The sequence below is a fragment of the Typopeltis vanoorti genome, chromosome 1, assembly GCF_054136105.1.
Source record: "Typopeltis vanoorti isolate ZY-2024b chromosome 1, IOZ_Tvanoo_1.0, whole genome shotgun sequence".
NCBI lineage: Eukaryota > Metazoa > Arthropoda > Arachnida > Uropygi > Thelyphonidae > Typopeltis > Typopeltis vanoorti.
Window position 1 is genome coordinate 135,340,658 of NC_143549.1, and position 22,282 is coordinate 135,362,939.

Here is a 22,282-nt window from a genome sequence, read left to right on the forward strand (position 1 = left end):
ATTTTTCGTAAACATGTCAAATTAAATATATAATTTACAGAATAAGCAAAAATTGTATAGTGAGGAGTAGTCAACTGAATAAATTCATATGAAATAAGCAAAAAAACTAAACTAGCAGGATACATATGGTGTTCAAACCAATTTTAGCTTATGGAACTTGCGGTGCTGGAAATAAATAGTTGATTAAAGACTGAAGACCACAGATATATGATCTGAGAAAAATCAGGGGAGTAAATGTATTAAAAAACGAAGATATCAGGAAGGAACTTGAAATTGTTAGCATTCAAGAATGGATGAATAGAACTAATCTTGGTTTGTAGGGTCACTTAAATGGAAATGGGAGAAAGATTAGCAAAATAAGTGTCAGTTGAGATGGCAGGAAAAAAATCCAGGAAAGGACCAAGATCTAGGTGGAATTATGCAGTCGGAAAAGCCCCCAGAAGATGGAAATATAAGGTGTGGAAATACTGGACTGGAGTGCTCACAAATATCAGACAGACTCATCCTCTGACTTGCTAGTCAGAAGATGAGTCTCAATAGACTGCAGTATGGGGTTGTTCTTCTAAGCATGACACCCAACCAGTACTTAGTTCACCTGCAGACAATTTGGTGCCTATGCATCACACCTGAATGGTGTGGTATAGGAAGCAGCAACCGCATAATCTCAATGGCTGTGCAGTTACTGCCGAACCCCTTGATGTGTCTGTTCTAGTGGCCTAAATGTCAGGATGATCACACCATAACAGTACAAAAGCAACTCTGGCTAGTGCTGCCTTTCAACACACGAGGTCTGAATGGTATTATTGCAGTATAGACAGGATGTTGACTTAGAGGCATTAAGAGCTAAAGACCTCAATGTTTGTAGTTGTTGTTATATGCCATCCAGTCATTTTCGAGATTTGGTGAACTTGTGAACAAAGATTTTCCGTCCCACTCAACCTCGTCTTTTCTTTCAGCAATTTTAAGTTCAAGTTGGTAAGTTCCTTTATGTTGCCTATCCAACTCTTTTGTAGTCTTCCTCTCCTTCTCATGCAATCAATCTTCCCCAACACAAATGACTTTTCCAATGATTCATCTGCTTGCATAACATGTTCAAAGTACGTTAATTACTACTTAACGATCATTGCCTCCAAGGAGCATTCTGTCTTTATACTCTCTAAAACTTTCTTATTATATATATATACTCTTCTGATATTTGTCAGCTCCAGTATTTTATTTCCACACCTTATATTTCCATCTTCTAGGTCATTCTTGCAATCCATGGGATTCTTAACAGTCTCCTCCAAGCCTATAATTCAAATGAACCAATTCACTTTCTGTCTTTTTTCTTAATAATCCAGCTTACAGATCCATACATCACCAATAGCTCATATCTCTATACTCATATCTCTATCTTTCATAATTTTTGTTAGGTTTAACATAGCTTTTTTCCCATGACTATCCTCCTTTTAATTTCATCTTCACATTTACCATCATTTCTTATTCTGGATCCAAGTAAGTCATAACTTTCAAAGATCTGTATTTCATTTCCCTCTTTCATAAATTCATTTAAATTAACAAAACTATCACTTTTATTTTAATGATGTTTAAATTAAGCCCGACCTGTTGCTTTCCCTATTGACCAATAGAATCAACTGCTCCAGATCATTAGTTTCTGCTATAAGGGTTGTATCATCTGCATATCTTAAATTATTTATTTTTCTGCTACTAATCTCTAGGCAGGTCTTTGTTTAAGTTAGCCATTATCAAAATGTATTCACTATAAATATTAAAAATATAGGGTGACAGTATACAACCCCACTGAACCCCTTTTCCATCCAAACACTGTCTGTTTCTCCAAAGACTGTTTTTACTGAAGCTTTATGGTTGTCTTGCAGCTCTCTTATCAAGAAAATTAGATGCTCAGGTATTCCCATTAATCTCATTACAATCCACAGTCTGTTGTGATCCACACAATCAAAATCTTTCTTATAAATATTATTATTATTATTCAGGCCTCCATGGAGTCAAAAGACTCATCGTAGGAGGTCCTTCCTAAGAAACACAAAGTCTATCAAGACTCATCGAGGGGAGTTCTCCCCCCCCCCGAGAAACACAAAGTCTATCATACCACTCCTTAAACTCACTGACCGTTCTCACTCTCACCACTCCATCAGGCAATGCATTCCATGGTTCAACCACTCTCCATGCCAAGAAACCACTCCTCACTATTTTGCAAACAGTTTCCTTTCGTAACTTCCAGGGATGGCCTCTTTTCATCACTCCTTCCCGCTATTCAACCAAGCAAAAGAACTCCCCAGTGTCAACCCTGTAACCACCTCTCAACAGTTTAAAAGTCTCAATCATATCACCTCTCCTTCTTCTATCCACCAAACTCTGCAGTCCACATTCCCACAGCCGATCCTCATAACTAACATGGTACAGTCCTGAAACCATCTTTGTTATCTGCCTTTGTACCCTTTCCACAGTTAATTTATCCCTTTCAAATCCTGGGGACCAAATCTGAGAACGTCCAAGTGTGGTCTGATCAGAGACTTATACAACGGAACGATAACCCTTTTATCTCTGCAGGTCAGTGTCCTTCTCATTATTGCAGCAATCCTCTGCAATAATTACCTTCACCACCTTTGCAATATGTCCCCTAAATTTCAGGTTTTCTATCAATCATCAACCCCAGATCTCTTGTCTCCCCTACTTCCTCCAGTATAACTCCTCCCATAGAGTATGCAGCATCCCATCGATGTTCCCCAAACCTCAAGACTTTACATTTTGCTGCATTAAACTGACACCCCCATTCATTTGCCCATCTATCTAGCTTATTCAAATCCTCTTGCAGGGCTATCACATCTGCACTATTACTAATAATCCTTCCCAGCTTCGTATCATATGCAAACAACTGAATATCCCCTTGCAATCCACTGACAATGTCATTGATATAAAGGTTAAACAATATAGGTCCCAGTACTGAGCCTTGTGGGACCCCACTTGTAACCCTCTGCTTCCTTGAAACTGCTCCACCATACACAACTCTCTGATATCTATCAGACAGCCAATCCTGAATCCAGTTGACCAATCTGACATCCAGACCCATGTGCTGCAACTTAAAGATCAGCTTATCATGTGGCACCCTGTCAGATGTCTTCGCTAAATCTAAGAAAATGGCAGTATATGCCTTTCCCTCATCTAATGCTCTTGTAACTTTATCATAAAAGGCTAGCATATTGCTAAAACAAGAGCATCCCTTCACAAATGCATGTTGACTCTAACAGATAACATTACCCTCATCTGTCCAATGCTGTATACGGTCTACTTTCTATTCTTCACTACTTTCTCCAAGATCTTACTAACTACTGATGACACACAAACTGGCCTATAATTAGACACTTCCAGTCTACCGCCCTTATGCAATGGCACTATCTTACCTTCCTTCCATTCCATGGGCACCTTTCCTGCAGCCAGACTTTCATTGAAAAGCCAGGTCAAAGCCACTGTCAGTTCCCTAGCACATTCTCTCAAAACTCATGGTGAAATACCATCCAGCTTTACTGACATCCAGAGTACTCAGTATTTGAAACACACTCTCCTCCTGTACCTCTAAACCTCGAACCTGCCCTATCCCTCTAGTATTAAAAGTGATTCCTCCAGGATGAAATGCTCCAATAAAGTGTTCATTGAACAATTCCACTATGTCCTCTGCATCAGTCACTCTATTCCCATTTTTATCCCACAATATCATTCTTCCACAGTCATTTCTCCTCCTACTGGCCAAATAGCTAAAAAATTCCCTAGGATTTTCTTTGGATCTTAGGGCCAATCTCCTCTCATATACCAGTTTTGCCTTCCTTACCAATATTACCATACTAGTCACTCTTCTGGCCTGTGTCTTATATTCTTCATGCATCTTCTCTTCACCTGTCTCCTTATATCTCTTCCATAGCCTCTTTTTCGCATGGAATTCCTGCTTAATATTGTTTGTCATCCACTTTACTCCAAATTGTGTCCTCTTCTTCACTCGTGGTATACAACTTACCATTGCTGCTAACAAATATTTTCACAATTTCCTAAGCACTAATAATATCCCGGCCTTCCAATTCCTCCCTCCATGAAACTTCCCCATGTTGATGTCTAAGACTATTGTAATCACCTGCCTTATAATTCTACATATATTCCCATCTCTTTGATACTCCTGCATGTCTATTCATCTTCCAAGTCAAAACCACATGGTCACTCTCTCTCCAACTGGTGGGAGCGAGATGTCATCTCAGTTATTATCAGCTGTTCTGATGCTATGACCAAATCCAAAACTATTGAACCTCTTGTTCCCTCTATTACATGTTGCCTAAGATATATGTCCCTCAAGAATTCTAGAAATTCCATTCCCTTATTACTACATGCATCTACTTCTCCCCAATTTATACTGCTGTAATTAAAATCTCCTATAACAATCATTCTTCTTGCACTTGCCAAGCTTAACTGTCTAAACATTTCCTGGTCCCCACCTGCTGTGCTCCTTGGTTTGTAGCAACACCCCACTAAATATCCCGTCTTGGCTATCTCTACCTCACACCATATGCTTTCAAAATCATTAGTGTCACTGCCTTCCAAACCCTCCACTCTAAGAGGACATAAGTCGTCACTTATCATAAGCAGTACTCTACCACCATGCTTTATCTTCCTATCCTGCCAAAAAATGCTGCACCCAGTGACTTCTATTCCTGTTATTATATCCTTTTCTGTCAACCACATCTCAGTGATCCCAATAATTTTTGGCCAGGCTGATGCTATCTCTGCCACCAATTCCTCTCCCTTATTCTTGATACTCCTGGCATTAGTATAAAGCATATAAATGCTGTTGTTTCTATACTCAGCATTATCCCCTCTAGACTCCACTGGGCTCAGTGTTACCTGATGTCATTCCCCCCTTCTCCCAAGTACCGACCCCTGCTACCATCCTCCCTAGGACACTGACTCGTTCAGAACAGCAATCTCTCCAGATGCCTACATCCTTCCTCATTCAATCCATAAAATAGATGAGCACTTCCTTCTGAAATTCTCTTGTTCTTTCCATAATCCATCTCATGTTTGCTATCTGGTCTCTAGTTCCTCTGCTTCTCCTAAAGCCTACCTATTCTTGTGGCATTTCTCTATTCACATATGGCTTCAGCCTTTGTTGAATCACTTTCAGAATAACTTTACTTGCAAGAGAAATTAAAGTGATGGTTCTATAATTCTCAGCAGCTCCAGTATTTGATTTTTTAAGAATTTGGATGAATATTGATGTTCTCCAATCTCTATGTCAGTATATTTTCTTCCAAACCTGTTGACAAATTTCAGTTAATATATTCACCAAATAATTCCATTGACACTCCATCAGCTCCAGAATCTTTTTCTTTTGGCTTTCCACTTTTTATTATCATGGATTCCTCAACAAATTCTCCTTCAATATTAATATCTTTCTTGTACAAATCCTCTATATACTCTTCCATCTGTTTTTCATTACTTCTTTCAATGTTTATAGTACATGAACCTAAAGGTTTTCAGCTCATTCATTTGCTCCAGTATGACAATCAGCCATACTCACCCTTACTTATAATAGTACAGACCTGTAGATTTAGATTAGTGCCAGATTGTTTGTAACCTCACTAATGTCAGATGAGGACTGCCATGATTCGGCCAGTTGAATGAATTTGGAGGAAGAGTATTGACAGGAACTTATTAATAACGAATACTTAATCATGAATTAGTATTGTTGTTGCATCATCTATATCCATTAAGATATATATATACATGTAATTAATTTTTTAACTTTGGGATACTGTATATTAGGATTACCAAGTAATTTTATAAGCTTGGTTATTTAACTCCTAATCCCAAGTATGCAAACAATTAAGTTTGCGCCTGAAACATAGTTCAAGTCTAAAGATGGTACAACACCAGGGCAACTCATTGTAAAGGTGGGTAAAGCTCTGATCACTGTTCTTTGTATTTTCCCATAATGTAAAGCACATCTCACTAAAAGATGTATACTGCAATACATTATGAGTGGGGTCACTACCCAGACCGGTTTCAACCTTTTTTTTGAGGTCTCCTCAGTGAGTAGCTAGACCCTAAATACCAAGGTTTTAGTAATACAGAGCCTTATCAACTTTACCTATAGAAGTTGGTGCAAGGTATTTCTATTTTTAATAAAAACACTTGGTTATTTTTAAATAACCAAGCTTATAAAATTACTTGGTAACCCTAATATACAGTATCCCCAAGTTAAAAAATTAATTACATCTATATCTCCTCCAGAGATTCTTATTAAAAATAAAAACACCTTGCAGCAACTTCTATAGGTAAAGTTGATAAGGCACTGTATTACTGAAACCTTGGTATTAAGGTCTAGCTACTCACTGAGGAGACCTCAAAAAAGGTTGAAACTGGTCTGGGTAGTGACCCCACCCATAATGTATTGCATTATACATCTTTTAGTGAGAGGTGCTTTAAATTATGGGAAAATACTAAGAATAGTGATCAGAGCTTTACCCACCTGTACAATGAGTTGCCCTGGTGTTGTACCATCTTTAGACTTGAACTATGTTTTAGGCGCAAACTTAATTGTTTGCATACTTGGGATTAGGAGTTAAATAACCAAGCTTATAAAATTACTTGGTAACCCTAATATATATATATATATATATATATATCAGTATTTTAATGATGATGATGAAATTACCTGTAAGCCAGTCAAACACCATGACTTGCAGTTTTCATAATGTTTCAACTCCCAACAACAGAGTGCACCTGTAAAGAAAAATAATAATGATATAAATAAATAGTTGTTAATTTTGTATTGTACAAATCAAATTAGAAGCAACTTAGGCATGCTGTAAATTGCTATGATGCTATTACTGTTTTTAAATACCTTTACATAATGCCAATACAAAGTGCATGGAGGCAATAAATATTAATAACATTTTAAATATATGCATAATGTTATAAAACAGGAAATACAATGAAACGCTTGTTTTCAACATTTGCTGCATGGTAATAGAGATGCAACTTTGTTCTCTCTATCTTTCTTGTTCTAGAGACAAATAATAACATCACTAGTTCACTGTGATAACACTTCGCATAGAACAATTTCACTACAGCACATTATCCATTATAACAAACTATGATTCTGTGCTCTACAAGCAAAAGTGGGCTGGATATTAATTAACTATTTTCATTTTTTATACTGAACACACATCTACTTAGAAATAGCACTTTCATTTTTCAAAAAAACATTATTTAGGAACAGCCAAAGCAACTGAGGCTATCAGGTCAGTGTATTCAGAATGTTAATTTTGTGTGTTCTTTTGGCTGGTTTGCCTGTTTGTGCAATTAAAAATCAGATTTTTGGAGGAAACTGCAGAAACTCCATATCAGACCAGTTAATCACCTTCAGTGAAAAGCCCTTATACAACAAACAGTAAAACATAAAACACTGAAACAGAAAGGAAACTGCTGGTTTATACATTATTAATACTATCAAGCACAGATTGTAGTTTCTTTGAAATATATCCAAAATACCACAAAAAATTCACATATGAGGTATGACAATTAAATTCCCAGAATGCATGTATGAAAACTATATTTGCTTACCTATACACTAGTGGCTACTATCAAAGTAATTCAGTTGTGTAGCAATGCACTTAGATGCTGCTGCTATTGTTAAAACATTTCTGGAACTCGTCTTCTGAAATGCTTTTTATTCAGTTTTGGGAACATCCAAAAGTCACATGGGCTAAAATCCAGAGGCTGTAGCTGGCCTTTGGGTGAGCAGATAAGGGTTACTAGTTTTTGTGTGTGTGTATGTGCAGATTAAAAGTGATCACAAAATTGTGCTTTTTTTAAGATCTTGATCAACTTTTCTGAGATGCCACAAATATAAGGGATGGTGATGGATTTGCTGTATTCAAACATTTTTCTATAAACGAGTCTAATAGAATAGTTCCACATTTGTTGTTGACCAAGGTGGATGTGACATCATCTTATGAAATATCTATAATATATGTTCACATCTAGAGCACTCTACAAGAGGAGTTCTGATAAGAGCACAATGCAGGAACATTAACTTCACAGATGCACCCACAAAGTTGGCATTTTTTCACTGCAAAAACGCCAACAAGAGTCCACTACAATTTCTGCTATAACAACAGATAGTGGAAGTAGTATAGAAGATTTTGATTGATTTTTTAACTAGAAACTTGTGGACAGCTATTGCACATCATGTGCAGAAGCATTGTGGTGATGGATGCTAGGGTGAAATTTCACCCTACCAGCATTTCTAAATTATTATTATTATCCGAAGATCCCATGGAGTCAGACTCATCTAGGAAGTACCGTTTGTCATACACACAGCTCACCATACTGTGGATTAAATACATACATTCAAATTCCCTGCAGACCACACACTCAGGAAATGCATTCCAGTCATTCACAACTCTCTCTATGCAAGAAACCTACTTCTCACTCTCTCCTTATACAGCTTCCAGAGATGACTTCTTGTTCTTTCCTCATCTCCCACCATTTTATGAAAAACCTCTCCAATGTTAATCCTATAACAATTCCTTACCAACATGCACAATCATATCACCCCTCTTCCTCCTATCCACTAGATTCTACAAATTGCATCTTCTCAACCTTTCTTCATACTCAACATTCCAGACACCAGAAACTACCTTAGTGAATCACCTCTGATCCTTTCCAGTATCTCTTCATCCTTCTGAAAACCAGGTGACCAAATCTGTACACATCAGTCTATCTGTGGCCTAATCAAGCTTACACAAAGGAACCAGAATCTCCTTACTTCTACAAGTCAGTGTCTTCTGCATTATTGCCAGAATTTGTTATATTGTCCTCACAATTTTGGCAATGTGTCTTCTAAATTTTAGATCCTTATCCGCCATCATCCCAAGATCTCTTATTTCCTCCACCTGCAACAATATATCCCCACCAAGAGTAAATTCTACATCCCATCTTTGTTTTCCAAATTTTAAAACATTACATTTCGCAACATTGAACTGGCTCCTCACTCCCATGCCCATTCACTCAATTTATTCAAGTCTTCTTGTAACGCCACAACATCTGCTCTACTCTTCATAGTTCATCCCAACTTTGCATCATTTGCTAACAACTGATTATCCCCATTCAATTTTTACAATTAGAATGTTGGTTCATTGATATTCATACCAATTTCGGTCTTGATTAAGATCAAGTTTAGATTAATTTGATTAAGATCTAGTAATAATCTATGAAAAACGGCCAACTGTGAACAAACATCAAGATGCCACTCCTTTTGATCTCTTAATATTCACTGAACCATCTTTGGAGAAATCTTTCTCATTTTCAAATCATTCATCAAAATCTTCCAGTATGTTTCTCAGTGTAAATTTAATTTCTGCCATTAATCACTTAATTGTATGTCAGAATGAGCTAACTGTTGAACTGTTTCCACACTTTCATAGATTCACTTGCATATGTGGTCACCCAGTTCTTTCATTACCACTCACATATTTCCATCCCTCTTGAAACCTCTCATGACACTCAAATACACTATGATTTTTCATGGCAACATCACCACAAACCACTTTTAACATGCCTAAAGTTTTCTTTGCATTTTTATCTAATTTTACACAAAACTTGGCATTAACATGATGTCCTAAATTCCATTAATTTATTTTTCCACCAGCAGCAATAAACACACATATGTACTCTGCCATAACTATTGGCTTGAATGTACTGATATAACTCAAGGCAACAGCACAAACATGAATCATATAGTTCTGCCTGACCCACAATATGCACAAATAGTAGTACAAGGCCATTCCAGGAATTTGTCACAACTTGTAATTTCACTGATTTAATGATGAATTTATAATTGAGTGCACCATGCAACATTAGCCTTTCTTCAAGAATGAATGAAAAACAAAGTAAAGACTTAACAATAAAGAAAATCAGAAAAATGTCAGAGAATAGTTTTTGTTGAGCCGTTCTTCACTGCGTGCTGCTTAATTAGTGATAGCCTTGGCCAGCTATCTCTGATTGGGTACCAGTGGAGAATGAACTGCCCACTCAGTCTCCAAAAGTTAGATAGGGCTAAAAACAGCCTTGCCTACTCCCTATATACGGGAATAAAAAGGCGTTAGCTGATTTTTTTTTTTATCAACAAAAAATCACTGGTGAATTTTTGTTGATATTAAAAATTCCTGCATTCAAAGTAGACTAGTAGTTTCCACAAAATGATTATAAGGATAACCTTACACTATTTCTACTTAATCCTCTCATTGCAGCTTTAATGTTTTCAATGCAGGTTTGAAATATTTAAGCCTTTATTTAAGCATATTATACATTAATTTATCATTATTATTATCAGAGCCTCCAGGGAGTCAGTGACTCAATGAGGGAAACTACACCTCACACACACCAGTTATCATACTTTTTCTTGAATTCATTCACACAACTTGCATTCAATGCCTCCAGAAGCAAAACATTCTTATGATGCATCACTTTATGAGGAAAAAATCTAACTCTCACACCATTCTTGACATCATTCATTCTCAAATTCAATAGATGCCCTCTCGTCCTCTTTCCACACTACATAAAATTAAACATTCCATCTTCTGGTATACTATAAAACCCTTTCAGATGTTGGTGGGTCTCTATCATATCACCCCTCTTTCACCTGTTTGATAATGTCTTCAGTCAACAATTTCTCAATCTGTCCTTACCATCATTAGATATCTCATTATACCAGAGTGTATAACTTTTCATTTACTAATGATGAAGTGGCTTAATTTTGCTTCCTGCTATACCAGCTTTACTACTTTCATAGTAGTAAAGTAATTTTAATATTTGTATGACATTTGTCACAGGAATTATTTAATTTGATTAAAATCTCTTGAAGACTTATAGCAGATCTAAACAGTATACTGCTATCTGCATAGAATAAGAACCAAACATTTCTTATTGGAATATCAGGTTTAATTCCACTTTCCTTAATGATATGGTCCATATAGAACATAAATAACAGTGGAGATGGCAACAATCCTATCTTATGCACAATATAACATCAAATCATCTTTCTGTCCATCCTCTAACCCAATATGCTTCTTTATTTCACTGATTTAATGATGAATTTATAATTGAGTGCACCATGCAACATTAGCCTTTCTTCAAGAATGAATCAGGTTCCATTTACACCATACACACCTAGTGTTTGGAAGTTTTCCCTCCTGGTATCTCATTGTGCATTTTTTGAAAACAAAGCCAAAATAGAGATCCTTATATGACAATTATAATGATAATGACTATAAGTCATTATTAATATAATCATCAAATTCTACTACTATACATTAGCACTTATTACTAATGTATAGTAATACTATATAGTACCATAGTACTATATGTAGCCACATATAGTACTATGAAAATGTTACATCATTACTAACTTCCAATGAACAATTTTCCTCCAGTTTAATCTGTTATCTGTCAATATTATCAGTTTTTATACTCTGATCCACCTAGATCTTGGTCATCCTCTGGGTCTTTTTCCAGCTATCCTAACAAAAAAAAATGCTTGTTACTTGTTTTGCTAACCATTTCTCTCTTCTCCTGTTCTGTTTAAGAGATCATACTACCTGAGTTTATCTCTATTAAAACATTCCTGAATGCCATCAAAGTCAAGTTCTTTCCTAATATTCTTGTTTTTAATATGATACTGACATTAATGTCATCTGTTCAATCTCATAATCTTTCTCAGAACAACTTTCATATCTGTGATCTCGAGTCTGATCAAGTGTTCTATTTCTAAACAGCTCTCAGGTCTACAAGTGAAAATTGGTTTGAATGCTATCTTGTATAGTTAGCTAAGAACTTTAACTAATTTCTCTGTCATTACATATAAACTTATTCAGATGATGTTACCCCATTCTGTTGTATGTTTCCATATTTAATTTGCCATCTTCACTAAAAATTGTGCCTAAATAGCTGAGATGTTTAATTTGTTCTACAGGTTCTCCATTCAGGATGCAGTGATGCTTTCAATGTTTCTGCTTATTTTTTAATGTCTGTCATTTTATTGCTGATTTTCAGATGTACTTGATATCAGAATTCAAGATTTTACTTACAATTTATTTACTGGATCTGGATTTATTTAGAGAATAACATCATTTCCATGAGCCTGTGTAGCTCAGTGGATGTGGCGTTTGCACACCATCGCGCTAGGCCGCACGAAGGAAGTCTTGGTTTCGAGTCTAGTCGACGACTAGAGGAAATTTTTCTAAGCCTTTTTTCGACCGGTTCCCGAGTTAGTCGATCTCTGGCACGGGCAAGCAGGTTTTTCCTCCCGGAAACTCGGGTTTTTCGTCCTGTAAACTCAAGAAAATCGACCGTAGAACCCACATTATTTCAGTCATTAAATATATTGTGTTAGGGTTAGAGACCACGAGATGGCGGCACATTTGAGCCGTCTCTCTTCACTGCGTACCGCTTAATTAGTGATAGCCTTGGGCCATCTGTCTCTGATTGGGTACCAGTGGAGATTGAACTGCCCACTCAGTCTCCAAAAGTTAGATAGGGCTAAATGGCCTCGCCTACTCCCGTATATACGGGAATAAAAAGGCGTTAGCTGATTTTTTTTTTTTTTTTTTAACATCATTTCCATAAAGTAAACTGCTGAGATTAAAATCTTGAATTCTGATATCAAGTTTAATACTTTCCTTCATGATGGAAGGAAAGCATTAAACTTTCTTTCATAACTGATCCATACAAATGATGAATAACAGTGGAGATCAAGTACATCTTTTTCTCACACCTGATTTAACATCAAACCATCTTCCTGTATCTCATTTAATTCTAACTATAGACTTACAATTCAAATATAGACTGTAAACTGCTTGATGTAATGTCCCATTTATACCATATAACTGTAGTATTTTGAACAGCTTTCTTTTAACATCTTCTCATATGCTTTTTCCAGATCTACAAAACTTAAATACAATTTGTAATTAAAGACTACTTCAAGAGTTAAATTTATTAAATTCAAAAGAAAGGTGTGGCAGAATTTATTTAGATTTTTGAGCCCATTAAGACATCTTATGTGAGACAGTCATCCTGCCAACCTAAAGAAAAATCCTAATTTGTATGCAGAATACTAGATTCAAACTAAATCTTCCAAAAAAAAGATTTTATGACAGGAATACAAGACTAATCCAAATGTTGGGTAACAGTGATAAAGTTTAATGAAGATTATATTGAAGGCATATAAATATTTTCTCGAAAAATGTTTGCTTAACATTAGTATTCAGTGTACAAGACAAATATATTTTAGAAAATTTTAACACACACACACACATGGTATATTGTTATAAAGAGATTTGATCTCTATTACCATTTGTTATAAAGAGGAGGATTATTTATTAATTTATTTATTATGAGATTTTCTCTATAACGATTATTTCTATTTCCGAGTGTTTTTATTTATATGCACGAGGGTTCAATTCCAATTGGTGCAATGACTTTTAACCGTTTCTTTCAGAATCTGAAAAATCACTGACTCAAGACCAAATACAAAATATACACATTTGATAAAACAAAAACAATATATACACTTCAAATAAAATTACTCAACTAACTACAAAATTAACTGGATCCAAGGCAATGTTCCCTCTAATTTTTTGCTGTGCGTGTGTGCAGAAATTTGCATGTGTGCAAAATTTGCCTTCTTTTGAAAAGTATGTGCGTACCCATACAAGTCACCATACCGATCATTTAAGCAAAAAAGTTAAAAGATTTTAATTCACTCTTTACCTTCTGGTGTCAATGGGACGTCAGCCAGGTCACACCAACTCCCCATCATGTTCCCACACACACATGGCAGTAGCCTCCCCAGTAAACAGTCAGAAATCCGAATTCACAAGCCTTGGGCAGGACTCGATCCTTGGACTTCGCACATGTGAGGCCAACATGATACCGACTGTACTAGACAGGATTCTAAGTGTGTGTATTATTACCATCACTAAGTAAGTTGTGTGACATCAATCACAGAGCTAACATAAATATTTTATATGTATTTAATATTGATCTGATTAGAAGTAAGAAATAAAGTAAAAAAAAAAAAGATAACACTAGTGACTGATTGCCTTGAATTAAATTTTCTATCTTTGCTAATAACTCTAAACATACATAATAAAATATTCCCATTACTAATTCTCATCTATCAAAATACAGACTATCTAAATTAATTGAATTTCCATATAATTGGTAACTTTTCACTCTCATTAGCATATCCAAATGACATTCTCCTAAATGGTTTCTAAGTTGGTTTTTTATTTGATTCATTACACTAAAACCTTGCTCACAGTCTGCACTAGATGCAAGGAAGGTTCCTCCAATATCCATCAACTTTGCCAAATCACAAAACTGCTCATTTTTAAGAGCAAATACAACCATTTGTGTAAAATTTGATATCATTTTGCATTTAAAGTGACTAATTATTTCTGTAGTATCATCCAGAAAATCATGATATTTAAGACAAAGGGCATTAACATGTTCAATACCAAATGAGAAATCACGATGTGAAATAGAGAAGATATCAAACACTGCCCATTCTTGTATCTCATTCTCATGGAACCTATCCTCTAAATGTGCACATAAACAATTTATAAAATTTAACAGAGGCCTAGTATCTACTGGTTCAGTCTCTTCTTGTTTAAGTAGAGCATTTACTCTGTCACTCCAGCAAGCATCACCTTCTAAATACTGATTCCTGATTTTGTTAATCTTCTCTCTGGCAAAATGATGACTGTCTAGTGGTGTAAGGTTACTCCTTCGTAATATTTTGCACAGGGAAGCCATTTCTTCAAAAACATCACTTAAAACATTAACAGCTACTTTGAATGTCACGTTAGTTAATTTATTGCGACAATAATTAACCATGGGATCATTTGATTTGTCTTTTTCAAAATATGTGATCAGTCCCTCAGTTTCTTATTATTGCCTGTAATGCAAAATGTCTGGATAGCCACCGCACTTCATTGAGTGGTCTGAAGGCAATAGCTTCATTTTGAGATGCCTCGACAGTTTCTTTAAATTCGTGTCTTTTCACTGTGGAATGAGAAAAGAGTGTGTACACTGTTCTCATTAATGTATCAATATCTCTGATTAGTTTAATTTCCTTCCACGTATCACAGATCCCCAGATCCTCACAGTGTTGCTGGACAAGATGTGGAACTTCTAATTTAAGTTAAACATTTAGCACACCATTATGCAGTGACACCATTAACTTTGTCCAGCATCACTGCGGCTCCATCAGAGGTAAACATCACCATTTTTTGGAGATCAAGTTTCTTTTTTTGATAAAACTGTTTAATAGCTAACACAATGCAGGAGGCATCACATGCCTGCAACTGAATTATTCCGCCAAAATATGTTTTATATTCATTACAATCTTTAGGTCTAAACTTAAAATAGAGAATGAGACATTTGTTAACAGTTATATCAATGCTTTCATCAATGGTTAAAGTGTGGAAATTTGCAGATGCAATTTGCTCAAACATGTCATTTTCAACAATTAAATTGATTGTTTCCAGAAATTCAAACGCATAATTTTTGCTTCGCCAGCTGTCTGCGAGTTGAACATACTTTTCTATATGTTCATTAATATGTTGAACTGAAAGTAAAGAGTTATTCATCTTAACAACTAATAAGACACTGTCAATAAGAACTTTAATCTGCTCTGGGTTTGATCGTTTTCTCTCTAGGTCATCTGAACTTTAATGTAGCATACGCAGTACTCCTGTAGCTGGCAATGAACAATTTTGTTGCCTAAGTTTGTGTACACCATCCAGATGTATTTTACTTGTCAAATGGAGTTTCAAAAAGTCCAACTTCCAAGTGACATCAAACTTCTTCCCATTAGCAAAATCCCCAGCAACCTTTGCATCACGACAATAAATACAAACAACACCAATTGTAGCATCATACATAAATATTTCACGCAGCTGAATGTTTATCAACTCATGAGCTTTTGGCGTAGCAGTTTTCACTATTTCATCCAGCCATTCACTTTTAAAGCAGCTAGCAGTTCGCTTTCGCTTCACACCTTTTGCTTCCTTTGAATTTGACATGGTGCATCAGTTTTTTGCAATTCTGTTATTTGACGAATGTTTTTTATTGTTTTTATAAATTTACAAATGTACACTATTCACTGAATAACTTGGCAAGGCAAAAGCTGAACCAACACTGCCAAGGGTAACACAAGAGCTAAAAGATATGCCTAGAGGCTAGATTTAATTAACTTGGTTGTATCTCAATGCGTATGCACGAATGTTATTATTCAGTCTACTATTTTAAAACTCCTTTTAAAAATTAGAGAATTTTGAAACGCTACAATATTTTTAATTGTACTCTAATTTAAGTTTTTAAAAGTATTTAATTATTTTTATTAAAATTATGAAACCATTGTTTTAATTCATCATGATCTTGAACTAATTTGATCAGCCAATCATGTTTGGGAATTTTCCATGAATCAGGCCTGAGATGTAAACAAACCACGTGCCATTCTATATGCTACTTAAAAATTACACATTTAAGCCACATCCCTTTCACTTTGGCATCAAATAGCTAGCCTCATACTGTTAATAATTTATAAGTTTTGTGCGACTTCGAGAATGTAATAAAAAATGCAAGGTTATAGGCTTGAGTGTTGCTGAGTTACCGTATTTTTTAAAGAATTTATAGGTTAACGTTTAGGTGGAACTTCTTTAATTAATAAATTTTAATTTCATCTTGAAAATCTAGTGTGTGCATATTTTTTGCTTTGTGCGCTAATTGTAAAACATGTGTGCATGCGCACAGCTTAGAGGGAACATTGATCCAAGGCCTTTTAAGATAAACTTACATTTTAGAGATCACCCATTCTCTGACTCATTCTATTACTGGTTTGTTTAACATATACTTAATCACATCTACTAGACTAATTTTACACAATAGAAAATGTTCATAGTCAGTTTCTTTGTTAAGGCCTTTTTCCAAAGATATATGATTCTCTTCTTCTTTTTCCATAGAATCCTTTCTCATCACTCTTATGTAGCACACATTATTCCTCCTGACTCTGAAGTACAATATTCTGAATTCAATGAAGTATAAGTACTCTTACCTCATGCAGTTCAATTTTGTTAATTTTTGTACCAGCAATTCCGTCTCCTTTTCCAGTAGAAATAACAGATAGATCCGGCGTCCTTAAAACAGATGAAATTTTCAATCAGCGTTTCCTCGAACATTCCTATAGAACGTCAATCACAATATTTTCTTTTATTTACCAATACTTATTTACAGTCTAACTCCTCCACTTTAAAGGCTCACAATTCTACGATTCCTTTTTCGGAATCTTCTATTAATATGGCACCGACTGTCACATAAAAACTTAATTTCCTAAGAACAAAATTTTGCCAGCCTGCATTCTTAAACTTCCATTAGCTCTCTCTTGTTTATCCCTCGTTCTTTGATACCAAATGCTTGTTGTTTTCGTTACCTCGATACTGAAGGCTCTCTCTGTCAGCTGTCAATCACCCATCAAATTCCTCGGCAAGCATGTACACTCCATGAAAGTGGCAAGCAAGAAGTTAGGTATAATGGCTGATGTGTCGTCTCCATTAGCGTTATGAGAATGGCTATACAAAACACAGCATTTAATAATTTTAAACCACAATAAAATTTCTGAAAGTAACACGACTATCCAAATCCGGTAAGTACATAATTTTTTTTTAAATGCTTCACATTTCATTTTGACAAAATAACGTGCACATCGCAAGTACCGACAATACGTATTATGAAACCAAAACTAATAATGTACTAACATAAACAATTTGTAAAAATATTCAGAATTTTAAATTATGACTATTTTTAGAATATCTCATTTAATTGGATGCTCAAAGAAGCAAAAATTATTATCCTGAATTAAGCAAAACTTGAATTATCCAATGTACATGTACTGGGTCTCTGACCCCCCCCCCACACACACACCTACTGTTTACCCAAATAGTAGTTGCCAAAAATAGATTTTTACCTATCACTTATAGTCCTCCATTATGTTAGACCATTTTTACTATTCTGATGGAAGATTTATGTAAGTATATTTGTGAAAAGGCTAAGAAAAATTGTGGTGCAGGAGGGAAGAGAAACTTGGATAAGAACAAACTGGGTTCAGGTCAAACAGAGGTTGTCAGGATCAGATTTTCACTCTATGACAGATAGTTAAGAAATCATGGGAATATAATAAGGATCTGTATTTAAGTTTTGTAGATCTAGAAAAAGCATATGAAAAGATGCCAAAAGAAAGCTGTTCAAAATGCTGAGAGTACCCTGGCACTGGTGGGGAAATCTAAAGAACGGGCTCTGTATTTTTGCCCATGCTATGTAAGCATGGGCAAAAATACAGAACCCTTTCTTCAGATTTTCCCACCAGTGCCAGAGTACTCTGAGCATTTTGAACAGCTTTCTTTTGGCATCCCCCAAAGACTTCATACTTTTGGTTATGCTTTTCTTCTATTCATAAAGACCTATCACTAACCTCAAATCCTATCCATAGTTCTGATGGTGATATTACACTCCATCGTCCATTTCATTTGACAACCTTGCAATGTCTACATATCCCATGCTACAAGATTGTTCATAATCAGTAACTTAAACACTGACTTTCTTGCTTCAGTGACACCCAAACATAATCTCACCTCATTTCAGGCGAGAAAACTGCAGCTCCACCTACCTTAAGTCTAATAGCACCCATATCTCCATGGAAGATCAGAACTCTCTTCTGAGACTGACCTACACCTACAGTCTCTCCTGGCATAAGCATATCACATTTACAGCCTCTTCTGCAACCAAAAATCTAGGTGTGCTTTTTTGCTCAAGACATTACAGCAATCAGTCGATTAATGCACCCCCGATTAGTGAATCATTTTTTTTCGATACCCAAATTCGATTAGTGAGCCTACATACATCTTAAGAATAAATGTTGCAGATTTTTAAAATTTTCTATCTATACATTCTTTATGGCTAACTATATCTCTTTGTAACCTTGAAAGAAAGGGCTATCAATGATGGAAAAGAAGAATTCTACATTAGTGATGGGTGGTTTAATAAATAGCCCACATAATGTTCTAATCAAAGGCAAAGCTGCGAGTGCAGATAAGGAGGTGGCTTATCCAGAGATTTTGAAGAAAATTGTGTAAGAAAGGGGGATATTGTGACCAACAAATATTTAATGTCGATGAAACCAGCCTTTTTTTTTTGGAACCGAATATCTTCCAAGACTTTTCTGGCGCCAGATCAGCTGGTTATAAAGTCGCAAAGTCGAATGAAATTACTGCTAGCAATATGTAAGCTGATTGGAAACACATTTTTCCACATTATGCAAATGATTTTAGAGACTTTTCAAATGAATCTAACTTAATTAAATCTCATTCTGAGAAATTGAGTGATTCCGACTTGCTAAATTTAGATGCTCAGCAGAAAGTTCCTGAAGAAAATGAAGAAAATTTAATCACTGACAAACCCAAAGAGATTTCACAGAAACAAATTGAAAATATTTTTCGTGCAACCAAAGTTTTTAAGCAAAAATGCTTAGAGGCTGACCCTGATGAAGAGAGAAGCAGTAAAATTTGCAGAAGAGACAATAGGACCATACCATACCGTTAGTTGTATGAAAAAAAGAAACAGAATGCCCGCCAAACTACATTAGTCCAATTCTTTGTTAAGAAGCAGAATAATAAATATATATTCTGAATATGTTTTATTAATGTCTTTCAGCTTCAGGGTTTTCCTCTAACTTCACTCCGAAACATACCCTAATTCTTTTATATAAAAAAAATAATACGGGTCAAAAAAGAAATTTGACAAAGAATCATACTTTTCCCCATAGGTTATTATATTCGATTAGTGCATTTTCGATTAATGCGCCTGTTTTAAAGAATGCATTAGGCACATTAATCGAGGGATTGCTGTATTTCTCATTTGTGCAACTCATAACATTGTATGTATAAATCTCAAATCTACTCTACAGTACCATTCTAAAATATGGGAGTACCAAAAACCTCTTCAGAAATGCAATGCCATTCAGAAGAGGGTGATTCAATTAATTGGTGACCTCTTACAGACTCACAAACATATTGTTTCTGCTATGTGCCTATTCTACAGGTATTTTCATGGTTGAACTTGCAAATTGGTCAGCAATTTAAAAAAAAGAAGCAACATTCTTGCTTTTTTCTTCACCACTGGTGCACGTGCACACAGCATCAATGTGCTATAGGTTGTCACAACTTGTCATATAAAAACTACATACATAAATTGAGTTTAGTCTTTACCTTTGTCCCTACTGTTTGGAAATATGACAAATTATACGGTGTTTCCAGATTTTTTTAAAAAATTACCATCTACTGATATTCAAATACTTAAAATGTCATAAGTTTATATTTTGTTTATGTGAATTCCACTCATGAAAGCCTGTTTACCTACAGTACATCAGTATTAGTATCATGGTGGGCTAAGGGTTAGATAATCCACAAACCATGCACTAGAGACTAAACATACATTTTCAAGCCATTTGAAGCCTCTGATAAATAGAGTAGTGGTCTCTAACCAGGTAAGAAAATTCATCTACCACCAATCCCTATGGATTGGAGAGCATATAACTAATTACTTGGTCAACCATGCCAGTAAATAAATGAAAGTCATCTCGTGTTTGTAGTTAAGATTTTCTAATGATATTACCATTCAAAAAAAGTGGAAAGTAAAATTTCAGCATAATGGATTTCTGGGAGAGAAAAAAAAAAGATAGATCTGATACTGACTGGAGATTTGAATATTATCAAAAAGTAAAGGAGAGTAAAGTGAATATTACTTATGAGAGGTAAGACAGAACTATGTTTTAGTAGTGTTGAAGTTCTCTAGGTTATTCTCACCACAATGGAGAATGGTAAGAAGATCACTGTTTAAAACAGTGCTTATGAAGGTCTTGAAGCATGAATCATCTGAATACAGCATATTATGTCAAATGAAGAAGAAACAGAATGCATATGATGTCAGCTAAACTAGAACAGTATTTCTTGTCAGTGAGAGGTTGTTAATGTACTGAAGGCAGAGTGAGCAGAAGCACAGAGTTCCGGGATACATTAGCACTGAAAGTGCTGGTGTATCCCAGCACTGTGACATGTAATGAATGCCAGAAAGGAAACTAATGACAACTGCAAATGACTGAAAGCATATGATAAGATGATAGTTTTGAAAGGAGACCTCTATGCCAAACTGACTGAATGCCCTGAAAACGTCATGAACAACTATGTGAATAGATTCTCCAAATCTTTCCATAGCTTATATCCAAAGATGTGTAAGGTTGATTAGCTGATAAAGTATGAGAATGGTAAGGTCTACATAGGAAAGAAGTTGGCTATTCATGGCTCTCTCTCCACTGTTTTTGAGAGAAGTAAGCCTTTGCATAATAGTAGGATGGCCAACTTCTTTTTTTGTGCAGGGGTGAGGGGGTATAGGCTTGATATAGGCATGTTCTATTCTATTGGGCAGATACCAAAAAGTATGACTACTTTTCTACCATCTACCCATTAGAGTTATGATAAGTGGTGATTTTGGAGCACAAAGGTTTTTTTCTGATATCTTTCAAGCAAAAGATTGAAGTAGGCATACAGTGGGCTGTTTGTGGTACAGTTGAAGATGATTTTCTTGGCCATCTATACAAGATTTGGAGGAGAAGACTGATACCAAGAAGTAAGCCTTATATTTGGATGATGTTACTATGGTCTCATTTGAATGTGTGTGTGTGTGTGTGTGTGTGTGAGAGAGAGAGAGAGAGAAAAATGGAAGCACATACCTTTTCAAAGCTTGATTAGTTGTTGCAGAGTGTAGTTTATGCCAGGTACAAAGCTTGTGTTTTAGATTTATCTGAGAAATACTGAATTTATTATGAACTGGACTAGTACTCACTTGTTGGATTATCAGGGTTTGGATATAGAGGGTTCTGGATCAAGTGAGCAGAAACAGTAATCAAAGACTACAGAATAGGAGCATAGAAATCATCTATTTGGTACTGTTAAAGACCTAGAGGACAAAAAAGTAGAACTGATTTGGTGAAGGTCAATCTATAGAAAAAGAAAACATGAACAATGAAAAGTAAACATGAAAAGTATTAAACTGATACCTGACATCTACAATATAAATGGAAGGAGAGACGGTTAAAAAAAAA

General features: G+C 35.4%; 1 protein-coding gene across 2 annotated transcripts in view; it reads right to left on the reverse strand.

The window, feature by feature from the left end:
- Dpit47 (DNA polymerase interacting tpr containing protein of 47kD) overlaps window positions 1-22,282 on the reverse strand; it is a 214,895-nt gene that overhangs the window by 116,738 nt on the left and 75,875 nt on the right. For both annotated transcript variants that reach the window (XM_090393941.1, XM_090393935.1), the window contains exon 6: window positions 6,719-6,786. In XM_090393941.1, the coding sequence (XP_090250067.1) occupies window positions 6,719-6,786 (68 nt within the window). The remainder of the gene's footprint in view (window positions 1-6,718; window positions 6,787-22,282) is intronic.